Source organism: Dasypus novemcinctus, chromosome 23 (assembly GCF_030445035.2).
Source record: "Dasypus novemcinctus isolate mDasNov1 chromosome 23, mDasNov1.1.hap2, whole genome shotgun sequence".
NCBI lineage: Eukaryota > Metazoa > Chordata > Mammalia > Cingulata > Dasypodidae > Dasypus > Dasypus novemcinctus.
Window position 1 is genome coordinate 9,275,741 of NC_080695.1, and position 18,705 is coordinate 9,294,445.

Sequence of the window (18,705 nt, forward strand, 5' to 3'; positions counted from 1 at the left end):
TCTCACGGAGCCCATTCTCTGAGGTGGCCAGCTGGTCCAGGGACAGAAGCACGGTCCATCGCCTGCAGCTCTTCTAAACAGTATTCCCTGGAAAACGAGTTCCGTTGACTACAGTTTTGGAAATGCAGCATTCTTTTGTCCTCTAAGAGATGCAGTAGCAGTTTGATATGGTTATGAATTCAAAAAATAAATATTCATTATGTTTGTAAACTGGTCTCCACCTGGGCATGATTAAATTATGATTAGGGCTTCGGATTTCTGGTATTTTGCATCAGCACCCCTTTGGCTGACTAATACAGATGCTCAAGAATATTAGTCTATTGAAAGCTCCGAGAAGTCCTGCAGCAAAGAACATTTGTGAGGTTTTTGTTTGTTTTTAATGCATCATTGTCAAACTTATTTAATCAAAGAACTGTTTCCCTTTTGGAAAGTGCTTCCTTCACGTGGTTTTCAGTATTTATCACCCCCCCCCAAGTTTAAGTCTCCCTTGTCTAATTGCACCTGACAGAGCTGGCAGCCTGTGGGCGCCCCCCCTCAGTCAGAGCTGGGGGAGAGCTGCTTACAGCAGAGCGCGCTGTGCGCCTCTCCGCTCGCTAGCCCCCTAAATCGGGGCATCAGCCCTGGCGGTGACGAGGTTCCTTCATCCTGGCTTCGAGGTCCTTTCTCCATCCCTGCTAACAAGGTCCCGAGGCCGCGAGGCCGCTGGCTGGCCGCTCGAGGGGGTGGCCACGAGCCCAGCGCGCTGCGGCGCTCGTCCTGGCCCCGCAGAGCAGTCTCCTGTGAGGTGCGTTTTCTAAAACAAGCAGCTTCTGCATCTCCTACTGAGCTCTCCGCGTGGCTAAGCCAAGGACTTTGACCTTGGCAGAACAATGTCCAGGGCCACAGGGGGGCAGGGTGGGGGCGTGTCCCTCCCGCAGTGCCGATTGGCCCTGCCTCCCCCTCCTTGTAGTGGAATTACTGAGATCCTGGCGGCCTCCTGATGTGTCAGGAGGTTTGCGTTTCTCTCTGTCAGTACCCACTTATCAAGCTTAAACACTAATTACACTTATCTGTGCTGAAAATTGGCCATTATCACTGCTTAAACTCCTTCTAATGGTAAGAGAGGCTTCCTTGGCAAACTGTGGGCTCCCTCTCCTTGCTCTCCGCCCAGAAAAGACCGTGCTCGGCGCGTGTTGAATTGAGCCCCTCTTTCCTTTGCTCTCCGGGCGGTTGCAGGGGTGAGCAAGGTGGTGACCGTGGAGATTAAGGGAAACTGGCAGCGCTGGCTGAAAGTGCGCGACCTCACGCGGGGAGCCACCTACTTCTTCCGCGTCCAAGCGCGGACCATTGCCTACGGGCCCGAGCTGCAAGCCAACGTCACGGCCGGGCCAGCGGAGGGTAAGTGGACCCCCGCTGCCCCTGCCGGTAAGACGGCGCCCCTGCCCCGATGAGTCGGGGGCGTGCCTGTCCTCCGCGAGGCACCCGAGTCGGAGCTGGGTGAATGGGGGCATGTTTCCTCAGTGCCGGGCGTCTCCAGAAGCATGGGTTAGCGTGAACTTCTGTGGGCAGGCGTGTTCAATAAGGGCCAGCTGAGACTTACGTGGAAAGCGTATCAAGTTTTTTCGTTTGTTTTCTGGAAAAACTTAGGAGGAAATAAGCACATTCAAGTTTCGAAGTAAATACAAAAGTTTTAAAGTTTTCACATGCCATTAAGAAGGGCCCTGTGACTGCCCATGTGGCCGGCGGTTTTGGCCTCCATTTCCAGGCAGACCAGGGCAGGGGCAGCAGACGCACCGCGCAAGGAGCGCCCTCTGTGGGCCGGGAGCCCGCACGCGCCGTCGCCGTCAATCCTCTGAACAGCTCCAAGCCGCGAGGGGTAGCACTCCTGTTTTTAGGATGAGAAAACCGTGGTTGGTGGGGTTAGACAAGCCGTCTGGAGAGCAGGAAGGCGAGACAGACCCGCCCGCCTTCCCCGGTGTGTGCCTTCTACCCTCAGGTGCCGACGTGTCTTCTCTATTCTGTCCTTTCCATGCCACAGGGTCGCCGGGGTCCCCCAGGGATGTGCTGGTCACCAAGTCTGCGTCCGAGCTGACCCTGCAGTGGACGGAAGGACACAGCGGCCGCGCACCCACCACGAGCTACGTCATAGAGGCCAGGCCGTCAGGTAGGGGCGTGGGCAGCGGGCCGCCCTCGCCCTGGGTGCCACTCGGGCTGCAGACCAGGGGCTTCCCGCGGGGTCCACGAGCCAGAACCCCTGGCCTCGGCCTCACTCAGCGATCCCCTAACAGTGCTGAGACAGAGCGGGCCACGTGGTGAGGCGAGGGCCCTTTCCGCTTAGACCGCGCAGCTGCGCCGGCTCAGCCGCGCCGCCACACTGCCGTCCTCAGGACCGTGTGCACGAGACCCTGGGCAAAGCCGTTCCCCCTCAGGCCCGGCTCCGTGTGTTCTCAGGGACTCACTCGGCGTCCTCAGTGTCACCTGGATGGAGGAGCCGGGCTTATTTTTGATCATTCTGAGTATTTTTTTAGATTTATTTTTTTTTATTTCTCTCCCTTTCCCCTCCCCCACCACAGTTGTTTGCTCTCTGTGTCCATTCGCTGTGTGTTCTTCTGTGACTGCCTCTATCCTTACCAGCGGCACGGGAATCTGTGTCTCTTTTTGTTGCGTCATCTTGTTGTGTCAGCTCTCCATGTGTGCGGTGCCATTCCTGGGCAGGCTGCACTTTCTTTCGCGTGGAGCAGCTCTCCTTACGGGGTGCACTCCTTGCACGGGGGCTCCCCTATGCCGGGGACACCCCTGTGTGGCACGGCACTCCTTGCGCGCATCAGTACTGTGTGTGGGCCAGCTCCACATGGGTGAGGAGGCCCTGAGGATCGAACCCTGGACTTCCCATGTGGTAGGCAGACGCTCTATCTGTTGAGCCTGTCTGCTTCCCCTGAGTATTCTTATTACAAGCAAAACCGACAGAGCATTTGCTTCATCCTTTAGTCTTCTGGAAATAAAGTCTAAGACCCATTCCCTGCCCTCCCCACCCTGAGGATTGGGGAGGTTCAACTTCGGGAGCTAAGGATGGGCAGTATTTGGAAAATGAATTTCTGATGCATCAAGCTGTAAATGCAAGGACTTGGGGTTACATCGGATGTGACTTCTGGAGCCACAGGGCCCCACGCACATCAGAGCTCTGGGCAGCCAACGAGACTTCTAGACCACCACCCAGCTAACCGCCACGACCTGGGCACGGCACTGGCCGGGCCAGGGGTGCAACCAGGAAGCAAAGCTCCAGACCCCGCCTTCCAGGCTGTCCTAGATGCCTAGTCAAAGAAGCTGCTGTGCCAGAGGGAAGATCCCACATTCTGTACATTTCTGGGTTGGAGAGGACCCCCATCCCCAGAATTGCTCTTGAATGATTGCTACTTAGAAGTGCCTTCTGGAAACTGCTGAGAAACTTTAATTAATTTTTCTTTGGAAGCAATATGAAAAATCATTTGGCTCAAGAGCCCACAGCTGCAGGCCTGGAGGCCCTGACAGTCTCGGCTGAGCGAGGCCTGGGTCCACTGTGGACACGGAGGGCCCGGTCAACGAGGGGCCCCGGCTGGGTGGGGGCAGGTGAAGAGCAGAGGCCCTCTGCTGCTGCAGCCCCCCCACCCCGTACCCCTGACGTCAGAGGGCCCTGAGGGCTGGCCAGCTCTCCATGGACGCCTTCTGACTCAAGGACTTGTTCAGAGATGGGCGAGAGCAGTGGGTAAAGGGCCTCCTGGGCCAGCCGCGCTAAGGAGTCGGGGAGCCGCTGGGGAGCAGCACAGGTGGGAATCAGTCAACGTGTTTCTCCCACATCTAGGGAAGGTCTTACTCCATAGCTGACTCTCCCAGCTATCCAGGACCACCGCTATCTCATGAAGAGAAGGCAGGGGATCCCTGAACGTGGCTGGGAAGAAACGCTCATTTATTTTCACTGCCCTCTGACTGGAGTGTAGCGTTTCCTTCAGTTGTGAGTACAGGCAGCAAACCACCGACAGCATAGCAGTGCCTGTGACTTTGCCAGGAATAACAGCCGTGGCTCTTTTCATAGCGTGGTACAGCCAAGGCAGATGTTTCGCAGTGTCGTCTACACTCACCACTTCTTTGAAGTCACAGCAGTTAGACTCCCTGCTAGACCTTGTTTAAGACATTCATAAAGAACTGCCGACCTCTGCGGCGCCCTGGGACAAGCGTGGCCATCTAAAACCAAGCCTGTCCACACATCTGCCAAAGAATCACATCGCTAAGCAGGTAGTGCCCATAAAACCGCACGTGACCCGCCCCTGCAGCATTCCCCGGACACGGAGACGCTGTGGCTGCCAGTTACCTAGAGGTACTCACCTACGTCAGCGCTGCCAGTGGGACCGCTTTCCTTTCCCTGCACGTGTTTTCCTTTAGGCATCTGAAACTATTCTGAGAAGTCATCCTTAGCAGTCACCAGATTGCCAAAGGGGTCCGCGGCTTAAGAAAAGATTACGAAGCCCGGTGTGGAGAGCCGCAGAGCAGACGTCGCAGGTCATTTCCTTCTGCCCGCTCGCCCGGCTCCCTGACGGCGGCTGGCAGCTGTAACAGGAGGGGCCTGAGGGGTGGAAATGTCCGGGAGCTGGGTGGTGTCGCCTGGACATCCTGACTGCGACGTTGAACTATGACTTTGTAAGATGTTCCCATCGGGACACACCGGGGAAAGGGCACCCGGGGTCTCTCCGTATTATTTCTGACAACGGCATGGGACTCTACAGTGATCTCAAAATAAAAAGGTTAATTTAAAATAAAGCCCTCACGCGTCGCCTCTTCACCTGTTCAGTCAAGTGCACCAGCGTGTCTTCAAATGAGCACGTTCACGTCCCCATCAGCCTGCAGGGAAGGTGATGCCTCGGCGGCCAGGCACGTGTGCCCAGTTGGGGAGCTGTGGCGCCAGGCGTGCGTCCAGGGCGCTTCCCAAAAACTGATGAGGTGCTGACCCTTGGGCATGCTGGGGGCCGTTTCATGCCTCCTCCGGCCATCATGTGCTCATCCAGCACCTGGAATGAGGGGAGACTGCGGTTGGCGCGGGGCATCTGCAGGTGGAGCGCGTAAGGACGAATGGGAGCCGTGGATGCCATGCGCGGGGGCCCCGCCCCGCAGGAGCCCGTCCAGCTCCAGCAGCCTTCTGCCGCCAGTTGGAAGCCTGAGCCCAGGGTTGGCGCCAGAACGTGGAAGTGGACCCATGGGGGACACCGGCGCAGCAGGATACTCTCCTGGAAGACGTCGCGTGAGCTAAGGATTTTGCTTTCACTCTTTTTGTTACTCACACTTGCAGGCAGGTTGCCAGTGGCTTTCCTTTCAGGGCGGTAGGTGAGGCGGGCGCTGAGCACCAGGCCTCCTCGTGGCGTGGTCAGCGGCTAATGGATGGAAGGCTTTTATGGGTTGCCAATATTTAAACATCTTGCTGCTGCCTTGGGGCCTTGCGCTCAGCTGTCACCCATTACAAGCCTCATTGCACAAAACATTCAACGCTACAGCATCTCATTTCCTCCCCGGAAGCTCTCGGGCAAGGCTTTGTCCAGGCAGGGAAGTGGCTTGCTGAAGGGCACTTGGATTTGCCATGTGGGCCCTGTTTTTTTCGGGGTGGAGGGTAAGGGCTGGGCAGGTGGAGAGGACGAGAATTTTTTGTAATGTGGATGCTTTGGGGCACCCAGGAAGCCCCAGCACTGGTGCCAGGTGGCCCCAGGCCCCAGGCCCCCGCTTGGCCTGCCGTCTTCTCGTCGAGCCACTCCTGTGCGTCCTGCCCGTGGGAGCCCAGAAGGTCATCGGCAGCGCGGCCAGCGCAGGGAGGGCGGCCGGCGGGCGCGGCTCGGGCAGCCCGGCAGGCGGCTGTGCAGCCTGCCGCACTCCCGCTTCCTTGTTTAATCCCCGCAAACTCGACTGGGGAGGCCCCATAACGTGGACACCCACAACCCGGCGGCCGCTGAGGAAGGGAGCGCCCGGCTCGAGCGCAGATGCCTCGGAGCCCTGAGCGGCGATGCAGCCGAGGAAATGCCGTCACGTTCCAGGCGGACAGCCCGGCGGGCAGATTCGCTTTTCCCGTTGTGCATCAGTTTCCTCTGAATCGGTGCTAGCAAAGCTCCCTGGAAGGCAATGAAAACTCTGCAGCGGGCATATGCAGATGATTTATTTACAGAAATTATTCCAAGGCATTTCGCTGTGTAGATCACGAAGCCTAATTTACATATTCACACAATAGACAGGAATGGCACTAAAGGAACTATAAATACACTTTCCTCTCCAGAGCAGCCATGGGATACGTATCTAGGATGTGCTCACTGCAGGCAGACACAGTCTTGCTTTTTTCACAAATAATGTGTTTAGCCCAGAGATGAGAGCTGCCTAATTAGAGGATGGGCCCCTCGGCCCACAACGGGGTCCCATCCTGCCGTGGCCGGGGCGTCCGTCCCCTCCCCACCCTCTTGACCTCGGGTTCCCCCCCATTCATCTGGTTCTTTTTCTTACTTGGGCCTGGGAGTTCTTGACTGAACAAGAAGGAAATTGGTATTTTTCCAAAGGTTTAAGGTCCATGAAGGTTCCCCAAGTCAGCAGTTCAGAACGAGGGCTGCGGCCGTGGGCCCCGGCCTGCTCCTTGCTTCTTTCTTTCTCGTGGCCCCGTTGGCTGCCGGCCCGTCATTCTCTCCCGGGCTGGCATCCGTCACAGGCCGTCCCATGCACTCAGACACCCCCTCCATCTTGCTCCCTGCCTTGAATGAGGATCAGATGAAAGATCTTTTTTTTTTTTTCATCCGACGTATTTAGCCTCATGTTTAAACGCCGCCTCTTTCCATTAAGTTTCTAACCCAGACTGACCAGTTATAGAAAGAAAAATGACAGCGTTTAAGAAATAAACGTGTGACTGGCTGCCATTTGCTCAGAGCTGCCCGCTGACACTCAAGTTGCTGTTTGTGTGCGTTGATGGGACCAGAAACCTCGGGCGGCGCGTGACAGCTCCCATCGGCGTGGAGACCCTGTTTAATTGCCCGTGAAATCGAGCTTTCTTATTGGCTCGGCGTCTGCGCCCAGTGCCTGCGCCCACGGCCCAGTTCCAGGGGTGCGAGGGGTAACGAGCGCGGTGCCCTCGGCGTGGCTGAGCCGGGCCTCTCCCCTGCTCGGGAAAGGGCTTTATCAGGATCCTGTCCGGGCACAGATGCGCCTCCTACCTTTCGAGCGGGAAGGTTGGCCCTGAGAGCTAAAAGCCGGCTTGTTCTGCTCACTGGAAACAAGTGTGGGCTGTGGCATCAATACCTGCTCGTAGTGGAAACAAGTTCTTTTTCCACGAACCTTTAATATTAGTCCCACCCCCCACCCCTTTTTTTAAGTAGGCAATTAATGCAGTAAGGGTAGGAGCAAAGGGAGCCAGTTCACAGTCTCGGAAGAGAAGCCGCCCGCCGGGAGCTGAGCAGGGGCATTGTCCTCTCCCTGCTCTGTCCCCTGAGGTCACGCCGACTGGCGGAGGCTCCTTGGGAACGGTGGCCGCCTGCATCCTGACCATGCCAGCAGGAAGGCTACCGTGGACGGGGCTTCCGGCCGAACGTCCTCTTTGCCTCCAGCAAGATCAAGGGCCCAGCCTGCAGGTGTACGGTGCGGGGGTCCCCAAGACCCCTTGGATGTCGTGACTGTTCTCCTGCTGGTTAGCAGTGGCCCCGCGGTGTGGCACCTGCTCATGGCACAGGGCCACCGCTGAGTGGCACGTGGCCTGCCGAGTGGGATGACTGGGAGCTGAGGCTGGCCTGGGCAGCTGCGAGTGAGCAGAATCACAGCCAGCATCGCCTTGAAAGCACTGGGAGGCCCTGCTCTCCTCACCAGCTCAGAGCGAGGCAGAGACCAAGGCCCAGGGGTCACCGCAGTGCAGGAAAATCAGCTGCCTAGATCACATTACTGCTAATTGTTCTGTGCTGTCATTTCCCCCCTAATTTGCAAAGATACTTTTCTCTATCATTGATTTATTGAGATATTTAACAGCATAATACAAATGAGAAAAACAATCCACAGTTGAGAAATAGAGTGGGCGCTTTAGCAGCTGCCAAGTTTTTTTCTTATCCTCTCATAATTTTGGTGTAAATGTTAGCAGGGCTAGATAGCCCAGTGAATTATAACGTGGGCTTTAAAATGCTGAATATGCTGATTCTGGAAAGACAGAATTAAGCGGAATAAAAATGTGAACAATTTCTTCTGTTAATTCAGAGGGAATTTCTCTTGGTATGACTCTCCACCCCCCAAATTGTTCAGTCTGAATGAATTGCTAAATTAATCATTCTGCGTTATAATTCTGTATCAATATTTTTTAATGTTTTCATGAAAAATGCACACAAGTCCTGGAGCTATGACAGAGCACTTAAAATAAAATGTGGCCTTCAGGGGCTGACGAGGAAGGGGGAATCATTTCTTTCCTTCTCTAGCAGGAGAGAGCTGCAGAGATGTTAACGCAAAAGCCTCGCAGAAGCCTGTCTCAGGCCGCCAGGCCCGCTCGGGCCTCGGAACACCTTTCCCAATTCTCTGGCCATGAATTTCAAGGGCTGTAAGCAGCATCCAGTTTTAAAGAGTCTGTATTTTTGTCCTTAGTCTCTTTTACAGCATAAAATTGTCTTGTTAGAGAAAAACACTCCACAATCCATTCAAATTTAAAACCCTTAGAATGGTACTTGCTCATGGTAAGCACTAAAAAATGGCAGCGGTGACTTTTTTATTGAAAGTCTGCTCGTGCTGGGCCCTGTGGAAGATCAGGGGGTGGGAGGAGGGACGAGGGGGAGGTGTCAACAAACACTTCCTGGGCTCTTGAAAAATTCAGGGCCAGTGGCTGGACAAGGTAAAGAGGAGGGAGGGGGCGTTGTCCTGTGCTCCGGGCCTGAGGGGGCGGCGGCTGCTCCTGGGAACGTGGGGTCAGGGGTGGTCCCAGGGTGATGTGTCTGAAGGCCAAGGACCCGTGGAGTCCCCTCCACGCCCTGCACCTAGCCTCGTGGCCCCTGGGCCCAGGGCCTCCTCTGAGTCCCTGAGGCGCAGGCAGGGCCTGACTGAGAGACGGCCTCGTCCTCGAGGAGGAAGTGCGAGAGTGAATGGGGCAAGAGTGGAAAGGGGCCGGGCTTCCAGTGAGGGGGGCGCCTTCCCTCCCAGCAGCTCCCTGATGTTCTCATGCAAAACTCAGGCTCTCGGTCCCGCACAGTGGCCTCTCCAGGTGTCACCTCCGTATCTGAGGAGCAGAAAAGGCTTCAGCTGTGGTTTGCCGTTAGACGGGTTAGCGGTCATGAACATCTCGGTGAGAAATTACTAGAAAGGCGAGTATTTAGAAATGGCCGGGATGCTGCATTTCGGCCTGTGCGGAACTCTGTCCCTTTCAAGCCTCTTTCATCCTTTACGTCTTCACAGTAGAAGAACTTAGGGCAAACTGGAAATTCTGGGCACTTACAAGCGAGTCCCCAGCACTGTTCTTGCCGTTCGCCATCTGGCTGCCCGCTGGGCACGCCTGTGATCCAGGGGAGGGCTGGCTTCGGGCACCCTGAGCCCCTGCCAGGATGCCACACGCAGACCTGCACAGCCGGCCCTCCCCGACACACCCCACACCTGTGCCGACGCCGTCTTTTCCCATCAACTTTTGGAGTTCTGAGCCCACTTCTCCACCAAACGACCTCCCCCGCAATTGGGATTTGGATTTTATTTTGCACGCACTCATCTGGTGCTTATGATGTGTGAGACGCTGCTCCAAGCACTATGCAAATATAAGCCTCTAATCCTCACAGCAGAGCCAGGAGGCAGCCTTCGTTTTCATCATTCTAGATGAGGCGCAGAGAGGTTAAGCACCTCGCCTCTGGTCACACAGCCACTGCTGTGGTGGCTCTGGGCGCTGCACCAGAGCTGCTCTTGTAGCTCCAGTGCCGCACGGCCTGGGCGCTGTGTCAGCTCACCTCATGCAAAAGTTGGGGCTACCTCGTGTGTGAGGATGCTGGTTAAGATCGTGATGTTCATCAGTAGAGACGTAAGCCACCCCCTGACCTTTGTGAAGCCTGTGGACCCCCTTCCAGCACCACCGGCTGGGTGCCAGCCGCCCTTCGATAGGCGCTACCACTTCCCAGGGCCCGGAACGTGCCGGAAAATGCGTCTGCCCTCAGGCACCCGGCTCAGAGCCGGCTTGCAACTTCCTGTCTGTGCCCTCGGGCCAATCGTGCACCAGTCTGTGCCTCAGTTTCTCATCTGTAACTGCGCAGTGGGCAGAGGCAAGCACAGGCCCTGTAGGCCGTATGAGCAGAGCGGAGAGCGGCGCGGCCCAGGGAGCAACGCGTGGGTTTGCACCCACTTCTGCTTATTACTATTTCACGACTGCCTTAGCCTCGCCTTCCAGAAGACACCCCCACCCCGCAGGTCCAGGGCCGCGCAGCGGGCAGGGGGCCCGCCTTTGTTGTTTCTAGGCCAGGCCCTCTCTGCTGCTTCCCGTGGGCTCGTGGCCGCGGGTGGCTCGGAGGTGGGAGCAGGAGGCCGAGGCCACCCAGCCTTCCCCACTGCAGCGGGGGCCCTGCCGCTCGGTCAGGGCAGCCCCTCCTCGCCCGCTGCAGCCCAGTCAGGGCGCACGCTGGCCCTAATGAAGGCCCATGTTACCTGCCCACCTCGGCTCGTCCAGCTTCCCCCAGGGGCCGCGCCGCTCGACCCCTCCCCCTCACGCAGCTGCATGCCCGCCCCCGGGCCCACGGGGAACCCACTGCTGCCGCACTCGTGGGGCAGTCCTCCGTGAAGCCCCTCTGCTGCCCCCACGGCCCCTGGGGAGGCTGCCTGCCCTCCCTCCCCAGCCCAGGCCCCACGTCCCCAGGCTCACGGCACAGGCCCACTGCCGGGTGGGGGAGTGGGCCGCTCTCAACCCCTCTCTCCTCTGGCAGGCGACCTGCCTGAGCGCTGGTGCCCGGGCGCCCCCTGCTGGGTACCGCACCCCTTGCCCGCCCTCCTCCCCCCACCCTCTCCCTGCCAGCGCGTCCTGGCCATCCCCGGTAGTGTCCGCCCTCACGTCCCATTCACAGCGGCTTCCCCGGAAGCAGGTCGGAGCCGCCACGTGACTTTGCTTGTCTCGGGCCTGACCGCGCCTCCTGGCGGGTGACGGGCCTGTGGCCACCCTGCAGGCCACCTCCCCGGAGCCGGCCGCTTGCCTCTCCCTTCTGTGCGTCGTCCTGACTTTCTGGCCGTCGTTTCAATTTTATTGTTTTTTTTTAATGTATGTCAGAGTTTCGGTAAGTCGGATATATTTTTTAAACCTATACTTGTGCCTGGAAGCTTAGGTTGGAAAACTAACTCGTCTTAAGGCAGGTTTGGTTTGGAAGCCGCTCTAAGGGGTGCCCAAGCTTGAGGTGGGTGCTCTGCGAGTTTGATTTGGGAGGGGGCTTTTGGGCAGAGCTGAGTAGAGGAAAGAGCCCGGGCAGGGGCTGGCACGGAGAGCGCGCCACTTCCGGGGGGACTGCCGACCGAGCGCGCGTGCTTCTGTGCAAACTCGACACCACGCAAATTATTTGAGATCGAGTTTAAAGCCCTGCAGTGATTGCCCGAAGCTGAGCCAAGAACGCTTCCGCGCCACCGCCAAACTGGCAGCCGGGGTGTGACAGGGATCGCTGCTGAAAACCTGCCAGCTGGACTGTCTTTTCCGGTTAGGATGGAGGCGGGACTCCGCGGGCGTCCCAGAGACCCAGGAGCGGGCGCCGCGAGTGCCGCCGTTAGTGACCCGGGGGGATGTGCAGGTGGGCAGGGGCGGGAGCTGTCGGCGAGGCCAGCCCCAGGGCGGGCACCCCGAGCCAGATGGAGAGCCGGAAATGCTAAGACTGGAAACTGCTGGCCAGGGAAGTGGGTAGGGGCGAGGGGAACGTTCCAGAAAATGCCAGCCCCTTCTTGCTCGCACAGAGCTGGCGAATGAGGGAAGGGGCTCGACTGCCCCTCCCCCTCCCCCAGCTCTCGCCAGCCTCCGACGCTTCGAGCAGACCCTTCCCCAAGGAAGGCCAGGGCCACGGCCGGAGCACGGTGGGTGCGCGGAGCCTCCCCTGTTGGCGCGAGAGCGCTGACTCAGTTTCCCTTGCAGACGAAGGCTTGTGGGACACGTTTGCGAAGGACATCCCCCGGAGCGCCACGTCCTACGCGGTCAGCCTGGAGAAGCTCCGGCCAGGGGTGTCTTATGAGTTCCGGGTGGTGGCCGTCAACGAGGTGGGCTACGGGGAGCCCAGCAGCCCCTCCACGGCGGTGTCAGGTAGGAGAGGGCGGGGACCACCGCGTGGGCATGGCGCCCTGTGTCTGAGGGTAGAGGAGGACGGCATGGCGCAGCCGTGGGAAGAGAAAGGTCAAGCCCGCGCTTCTGGCCCACATCCAGCCCAGGGAGGGTCTCCAGAGGGCGTCCGGGTGCCGCTGTCCTCCTGGGTGCCCCGAGGCTGCACTGGCTCCTGCGACACAGCCTGCCAGGCTGGCCGACCCTGTGCGACCCCCGCCTCAAGCAGCCGTTGCGACAGCGCCACCAGGACGACCCTGGCAGACACCCCCTTCCAGAATCCCTTTCCCAGAGGCTGCTCCAGCGATTCTTAACTGTGTCCTCCTTGTTCATCGCCGTCAACTGGCGGTGGCCGTGACCTCTGCGGTGAAGGCGTGGCCAAGAAAGCAGCGCCTCGAGCTGCCTTGTTAGTGTGGCGACATTTATACAACACGGAATTCCCTCTTTCAGCGGCTCACGTGAGGTCAGCTCGGCGTCAGTTATGACCACGCTTACCAGTCACCAGACAGAACTGGCCCGAGATGCTGGTAGCCGAGGCATCCTGGGAGCATGAACCGCGATGTTTGGAAACGCAGGGGTGCCTCCCCGCAGCTGGGGGGTGCAGCACCCGACTGAGGCTGGGCTGTTTTGGGTTCCCTGTGAGGTGGCTGAGGGTCTGCCTGGGCCGGAGGGGGGCGCCCTGTGCGTCACCGCTGCTGCAGGTGAGCTGGGGTGGAGGTGAGGTCCTTGCGTGGCCCGTGGGAGGTGCCACACCCACCCCGGCTGTCCTGCCCTGAGCACCGGGTCTCGGCACGGGGCCCACACATGGCCCCGAGACCCCCGGCTGGCCGGGCCCCCGAGAAACAGCGCCCTGCAGCTCGTTCTTGCAGACAGAATTGTCCTCGCCCCCAGGGCCTGCCCAGCAGAGGACCGCGGCCCCGGAGGCGGACCGTCACGGAGGGCGGTGGTCTCGCAGACTGGGGCGGGGTCCAGATGAGGTGCTGGCAGGGCCGCGCCTTCCGAGGCAGGGGCTCCTTCCCGCCCCAGCCCCGGTGGCACCCTTGATGCCCTTGACCTGCGCAGCTGCGCCAGCGTCCTGCCTCTGCATTTCCCCGCTTTGCGTCCCTTCCACCAGGCACCAGGCACTGGGTTTAGGGCCACCCCGCTCCAGCGTGGCCTCGTCTTGGCTTGATGCCTCCTGCAGGGACCCTGTTTCCAGATAAGGCACAGCCACGGGCCGTGGGGGTTGGAACGGAGCCTTGTCTTTGGGAGACAGTTCAACCCATACAAGAGTAAAGGGGAGGACACCGCCTGGCTTGTGCAGGAAGCCTCTCTTCGTTCTTGAAGGACGCCCCAGCCGTGAGGAGCTCGCCCACGTGCCCCCGCAGCCCCTGCAGCACCCGCGTAGACGGGGCGGGGCGGCACTCGGCCTTGAGCCGCGGCCTGGTCGAGAGAAGCCCTGGCTTCGCGTGGGGCTGGGGCCAGCGATGGCGCTTAGGGCGGGAACTTCACCCTCCACAAGGGCCCCCAGAGGCCTGCACGGGGCACCGAGCAAGACGAGAACGGGGAGCAGGGCAGGCGAGAGGCGAGGCCTGACCCAGGCAGGGGTGGCGGAGGAGGGGCCTTGGGGGTCCCAGCCTTGGAGAGCGAGGTCCAGACCTTTTGTGCCCCTTCCTCGCGTTAACCCGGCAGGACATGTCTAAGAGGTGATGTCAGGAAGAAGCAGGCTTGAAGGGTGGTGGGACGGGCAGGGAAGGGGGATGTCTCGGGGCACGGGTGGCCTGGGGACAGGAGCCCTGAGCGTCTTTCCCGGGAAGGTTCTAGCTGCTGATGAGCAAACCCTGCCGAGGCCCGCGTGCCTGGGGCCTGGTGAACCGGCGCCGCTCACGCCCTCACCACCCCACGACAGGCCCGGCCTGCACCGTGCTGTGCATGTGAGCTTGGGTTAAGTGGGGCCTTTGGGGGTGTTAGGGTGAAGGTGAGGCTGCGCCGAAGCCGGTGGCCAGAGTCCTCATGAGTAGAGGAAACCGGGGTGCAGGGAGGGCAGACAGAAGGAGACACAGCTGTGGGACGGAGGCAAAGACGGCGCCGCAGGACACCGGCCACCCCAGGACTCTGCTGCTTCCGAGGAAGCAGGCACCACCGGCCCGCTGGCCGCGACCCCCAGCCCCCAGCCCCCCAGCCTGGGAGCCGCTAAGCCCCTGTTCTTGGGCCGCCGTCCGTGGGCCTCTGTTAGGACCCTGGCCGCCACGGCGCAGCCACCGAGCTCCTGGCAGGCAGGCACTCGCCTTCCCGCCCCGCGCCCGCCCTCGCCCCCCAGCGCGCGTCAGTGTCCAGTGACCGCCCCTGTGCGCCCGCTTCCTGTCTAGCTCAAGTGGAGACGCCCTTCTACGAGCAGTGGTGGTTCCTCGTGCTGACGGCGCTCGCCGGCCTGGTCCTCGTCCTGCTGCTCGCCCTGGCCCTCGTGCTGCATGGACAGAACAGGAAGTACAAGAGCTGCGGCCCAGGTAAGCGCCTCCTTTCCCGCTTCCCCTTGCGCTGAGCGTTTGAGCTTTCTGTTTCCTCCTGGGTCTCCACTCCATTTGCCTGTGGGGATAAAATAGACGGGCACGGCCCTTCCAGGGTCACGCAGACCGGGCGCCATGGACACAGGCCCCACCTCGGGCCTCCAGCAGGCCGGCGGGTCTCAGTCCCTCCTCCTGCCACCGTCAAAGCCATGGGCCAACTGCGGCGTTGATGGATCAGGTCGTGCGTCAGCCGCGTCACCCACCCTCCCCTGGGCATGGCCTTCCACAGCACTGGCGAGGCTCTGGGTGCTTCCGTAGCACTGTCTCATGCCTTGGCGTGCGTGCCTGGCCTCGCACCCCGTGCCCACGTGGCGCTGCCCGGGGCTAGTCCACATCCCAGCACCAGCTCCGTGCCCGGTGTGCAGTAAGTGCCCCATTAGTATACGCCCTGAGTGAGTCGCCGCCCCTGGAGGAGAGAGCACGTGGGTGGCGCAGCAGCAGCACTGATGAGTGTGTCCGGCGGGCTTGCAGCCGCACGTGGTGGGAGCAGTCATTGCCACGGACTTTCACAGGCGGGCCGCGGCTCCTGGTGGGAGGTGAACATGGGAGGGCGCCTGAGGGGCCCTGTGAGGAGCCGGCTGCTCTGCCTCGAGGGGCCAGCCAGGCACGGACTGCCCGAGTTACCAGGGAGCCAGTGCCCCACATAACCACCGTGTGTTGGGCCCGAGCCCGCGGCAGCACCCGCCAAAGCCGGGGGGTCCAAGCCTGTGGCAGCACCCACCAAAGCTGGGGGACCTGGGCCTGCGGCAGCACCCGCCAAAGCTGGGGGCCCGAGCCCGTGGCCCTGCTGCCAGCAGCCAGGGAGGGACCTCTGAGCTGGCCGAGGCCCCGGCCTTCGCTCTCACAGCCGCGTCGCCCTGGGGCCAGGAGCTGGGCCGGCGCATCAGGGGCCCCGCCATCCTGAGTCATCGCCGTGCGCTAAAGGGGTTAATAGAACAAGGCAACTAAGACGCCTTGCCACGTGCTTTTGTAATGTGAAGCAATTCATCCCTCAAAGAAAGGATTTATTTATTTTCCTGTAAAAATTCAGTCTACCAAGTGTTCATAAATCAGGTTTTATTCCTGTGGGATTTAGAACGCAGGCGCGGCACGGCAGTCCACTGAGTTACTGTTGTCACAGAATCCTGTGTCTGCTGCAGAGAATCAGCCCCTTTCACTGTCCTTCTGCCTTGGAAAGGCAGCGCTGGCCTGCAGCTCCCAATACTTGGTCTCACCCTGCAGTATTGATTTAACTCGTAATTGAAGCTCTGGAAGAAAAAAAAAGCCCTCGCCCACCAGAAAGCCCCCTTCCTGTGCAGGAGCCCCACGGCGCAGCCCGGGCTCCTTAGCGCCGCTCTACCCCTGCTGCTGCCCCAGCCCGGGGCCCTCTCTGACACTGGTTTCCACCTGCTCGCTCCCTCCGTCCCATGTCCCACCTCTGGGCTGCTTCGTCTCTCATTTGCTGCCCTCTGGGTTCTGCTGGAGTTTTCTACCGGCAAGAGAGGATGCAGGGGTTCCGAGAGGACAGCAGGTCCCCAGGAGTGCAGTGCCGTGGGGGGTGGAGGGTCAGTGCACCCACCAGACACTTCTCGGGCGGCTGGTGTGCACTGAGGCACGGGCCTTCCTGGAGGCTAGTGGGAAAGCACGTGCCTGCGGGGCATAGAGCCTGGCAGGGGAGACAGAAGAGAGACAACGTGTAGATCAAACACGGACACGTACATGGCACTGTGCCAGGCAGTGACGGGTGCCGTGGAGGAAACCAGCGCAGGGTGCTGGCAGGAGTGGCGCGTGGGGAAGCTGCTCGCTGGGGTGGCTGCAGGTTCTGCCCGGCCTGTGGCGTTTGAGCTGCCGTGGAAGGAAGGGGTGGTAAGCAGTGAGGCATTGCGGGGCAAAAGTAGCCCAGGCAGGGGGAGCGGCCACAGGGACGACGGGGGTGGGGGCAGGCGGGATCAGCAAGTCAAGGAAGAGCGTGACAAAATACGGACAAATGGCCCCGTCAGCGTCCTGATGTTCTTTATCGTTATTTTAGCCTGCCACCGTCTCTCCACTGCCTTTTTCTCAGCTCGGCTCCAACTGCCTTGCGGGCTGGACCGGGCGCGCAGGCTCGGGGGCCGCGCGGGTGCAGCGCCCGGGCCGCTGCTGAGCCGTGTGCTTGCTTCCCTGCTCGGCCGTAGGTAAGAGCGTCTCCAACATGGAGGAGCCGGTGACCCTGGACAGCGGGGCCTTCGCCGCCTTGGAGCTCAGCAGCCGCCACCTCAGTGTCAAGAGCACCTTCTCCAAGAAGAACGGGTCCAGGTAGGGGCGCGGCGGCTGCAGCCTGCGCAGGCGGGGCTGGGGCGCCCATCCCCGGGACAGAGAGCAGGCCTCCCTGCGGGCGGGGACCTGGATCCAGCAGGATTCCACACCCAGGGCTGGACCTCGCAAGGGTGGCATCTGCAGGCGGCTCTGAGTACGTCTCCAGATGCGTAAAAAGAGGGCAGGATCGCAGGGTGCTGGGAAGAGAATGGGGGCCTTCTCGGAGACCGGCCGGGCCCTCGGGTTTAGGGAGGCCCCGCCTGACGTCAGGCTCTGGCAGACTTGGCCAGGTCCTGGGACCGCGGGGTGGTGGCGCGCGTCCTCACTGCACGGGCGCCCGGGTTTTCCTGTAATTATCTGGATGGCTGTCGAGCCCTCGCTGGGGTGCAGACAGGCAGGACTTTCTCCACCGGTCTCCTACCTCTTGCCGTGGCCTCGATTTCAGCTGGAAGTCAGGCTCCTCCGAGAAAAGAGGGCCGCCCTTGACCCCCCTTTTGCTGGGTAGAGCCCCGTCTTCCTGTTTGAGGAGGTGGACCAGGGTTGGGGAGGGGTCTTGAGAGTCTGGTAGAAACAATCTGAAGAGGCTTTATCTGGGGAATGGACAGCAGCGGGGAACTTCGAGGTCCCACTAGCATCAGGGGTGCCTCTCCTCTCTGGGACAGACTTGGCTTTTATTTATTTTTATTCATATTATTTTAAAAATTTATCACCCCCTCCCCCAGATGGTTCTCTCCTCTGCCTGCTCATTGTTTGCTCACCTTCTCCAGGAGGCACTGGGAACCGAACCCAGGACCTCCCACATGGGAGGCGAGTGCCCAATGGCCTGAGCCACATCTGCTCCCCATAGACTGTGGCATCTGCTGGCCTGTGGCTTCTGCTCGTTTAGGCGTCTGCCTATTTAGGTGTCTGCTCGTTGCAGCAGTGCGGCATCTCGTTCGTTGCAGCAGGTGCGGCGTCTTCTTTAGGCACTGGGATCCAAACCCGGGACCTCCTAGGTAGTAGGCAGGTGCCCAACTGGTTCAGCCACATCTGCTTCCCTGATTTATTTATTTATTTGTTTTTTTAAATATTTATTTTTTATTTATTTCTACCCCCCCAAGTTATCTGCTCTCTTTGTCCATTCACTGTATGTTCTTCTGCGACCGTTTCTACCCTTATCAGCGGCACCGGGAATCTGTGTTTCTTTTTGTTGCGTCATCTTGTTGTGTCGGCTCTCCGTGTGTTCAGTGCCATTCTTGGGCAGGCTGCACTTTCTTTCCCACTGGGCGGCTCTCCTTATGAGGCGCACTCCTTGCGCATGGGGCTCCCCTACGCGGAGGACACCCCTGCGTGGCACGGCACTCCTTGCGCACATCAGCACCACACATGGGCCAGCTCCACACGGGTCAAGGAGGCCCGGGGTTTGAACCACGGACCTCCCATGTGGTAGGCAGACACCCTATCCATTGGGCCAAGTCCGTTTCCCCCTGATTTATTTTTAATTGCAAGGAAATGGAGCTTACATGCCGTGGAGACACAGGCAGACCAAAAAGGCCCCATTTCCCCTCATCATCTGTAAAGCGCCCAGTGCCAGGCAGTGCCCTCGCTGCTCGTGTCTTTTACCCGAGCCCGGGAATCTTGATAAATTCCCCCCAGGGT

General features: G+C 59.9%; 1 protein-coding gene across 5 annotated transcripts in view; it reads left to right on the forward strand.

Moving 5' to 3' along the window:
* The window catches only part of SDK1 (sidekick cell adhesion molecule 1), a 917,480-nt gene that overhangs the window by 877,251 nt on the left and 21,524 nt on the right, over positions 1-18,705 (forward strand). For all 5 annotated transcript variants that reach the window (XM_058285708.1, XM_058285711.2, XM_058285709.2 and 2 more), the window contains 5 exons: positions 1,216-1,377; positions 2,018-2,143; positions 12,068-12,232; positions 14,596-14,733; positions 16,947-17,067. In XM_058285708.1, the coding sequence (XP_058141691.1) occupies positions 1,216-1,377; positions 2,018-2,143; positions 12,068-12,232; positions 14,596-14,733; positions 16,947-17,067 (712 nt within the window). The remainder of the gene's footprint in view (positions 1-1,215; positions 1,378-2,017; positions 2,144-12,067; positions 12,233-14,595; positions 14,734-16,946; positions 17,068-18,705) is intronic.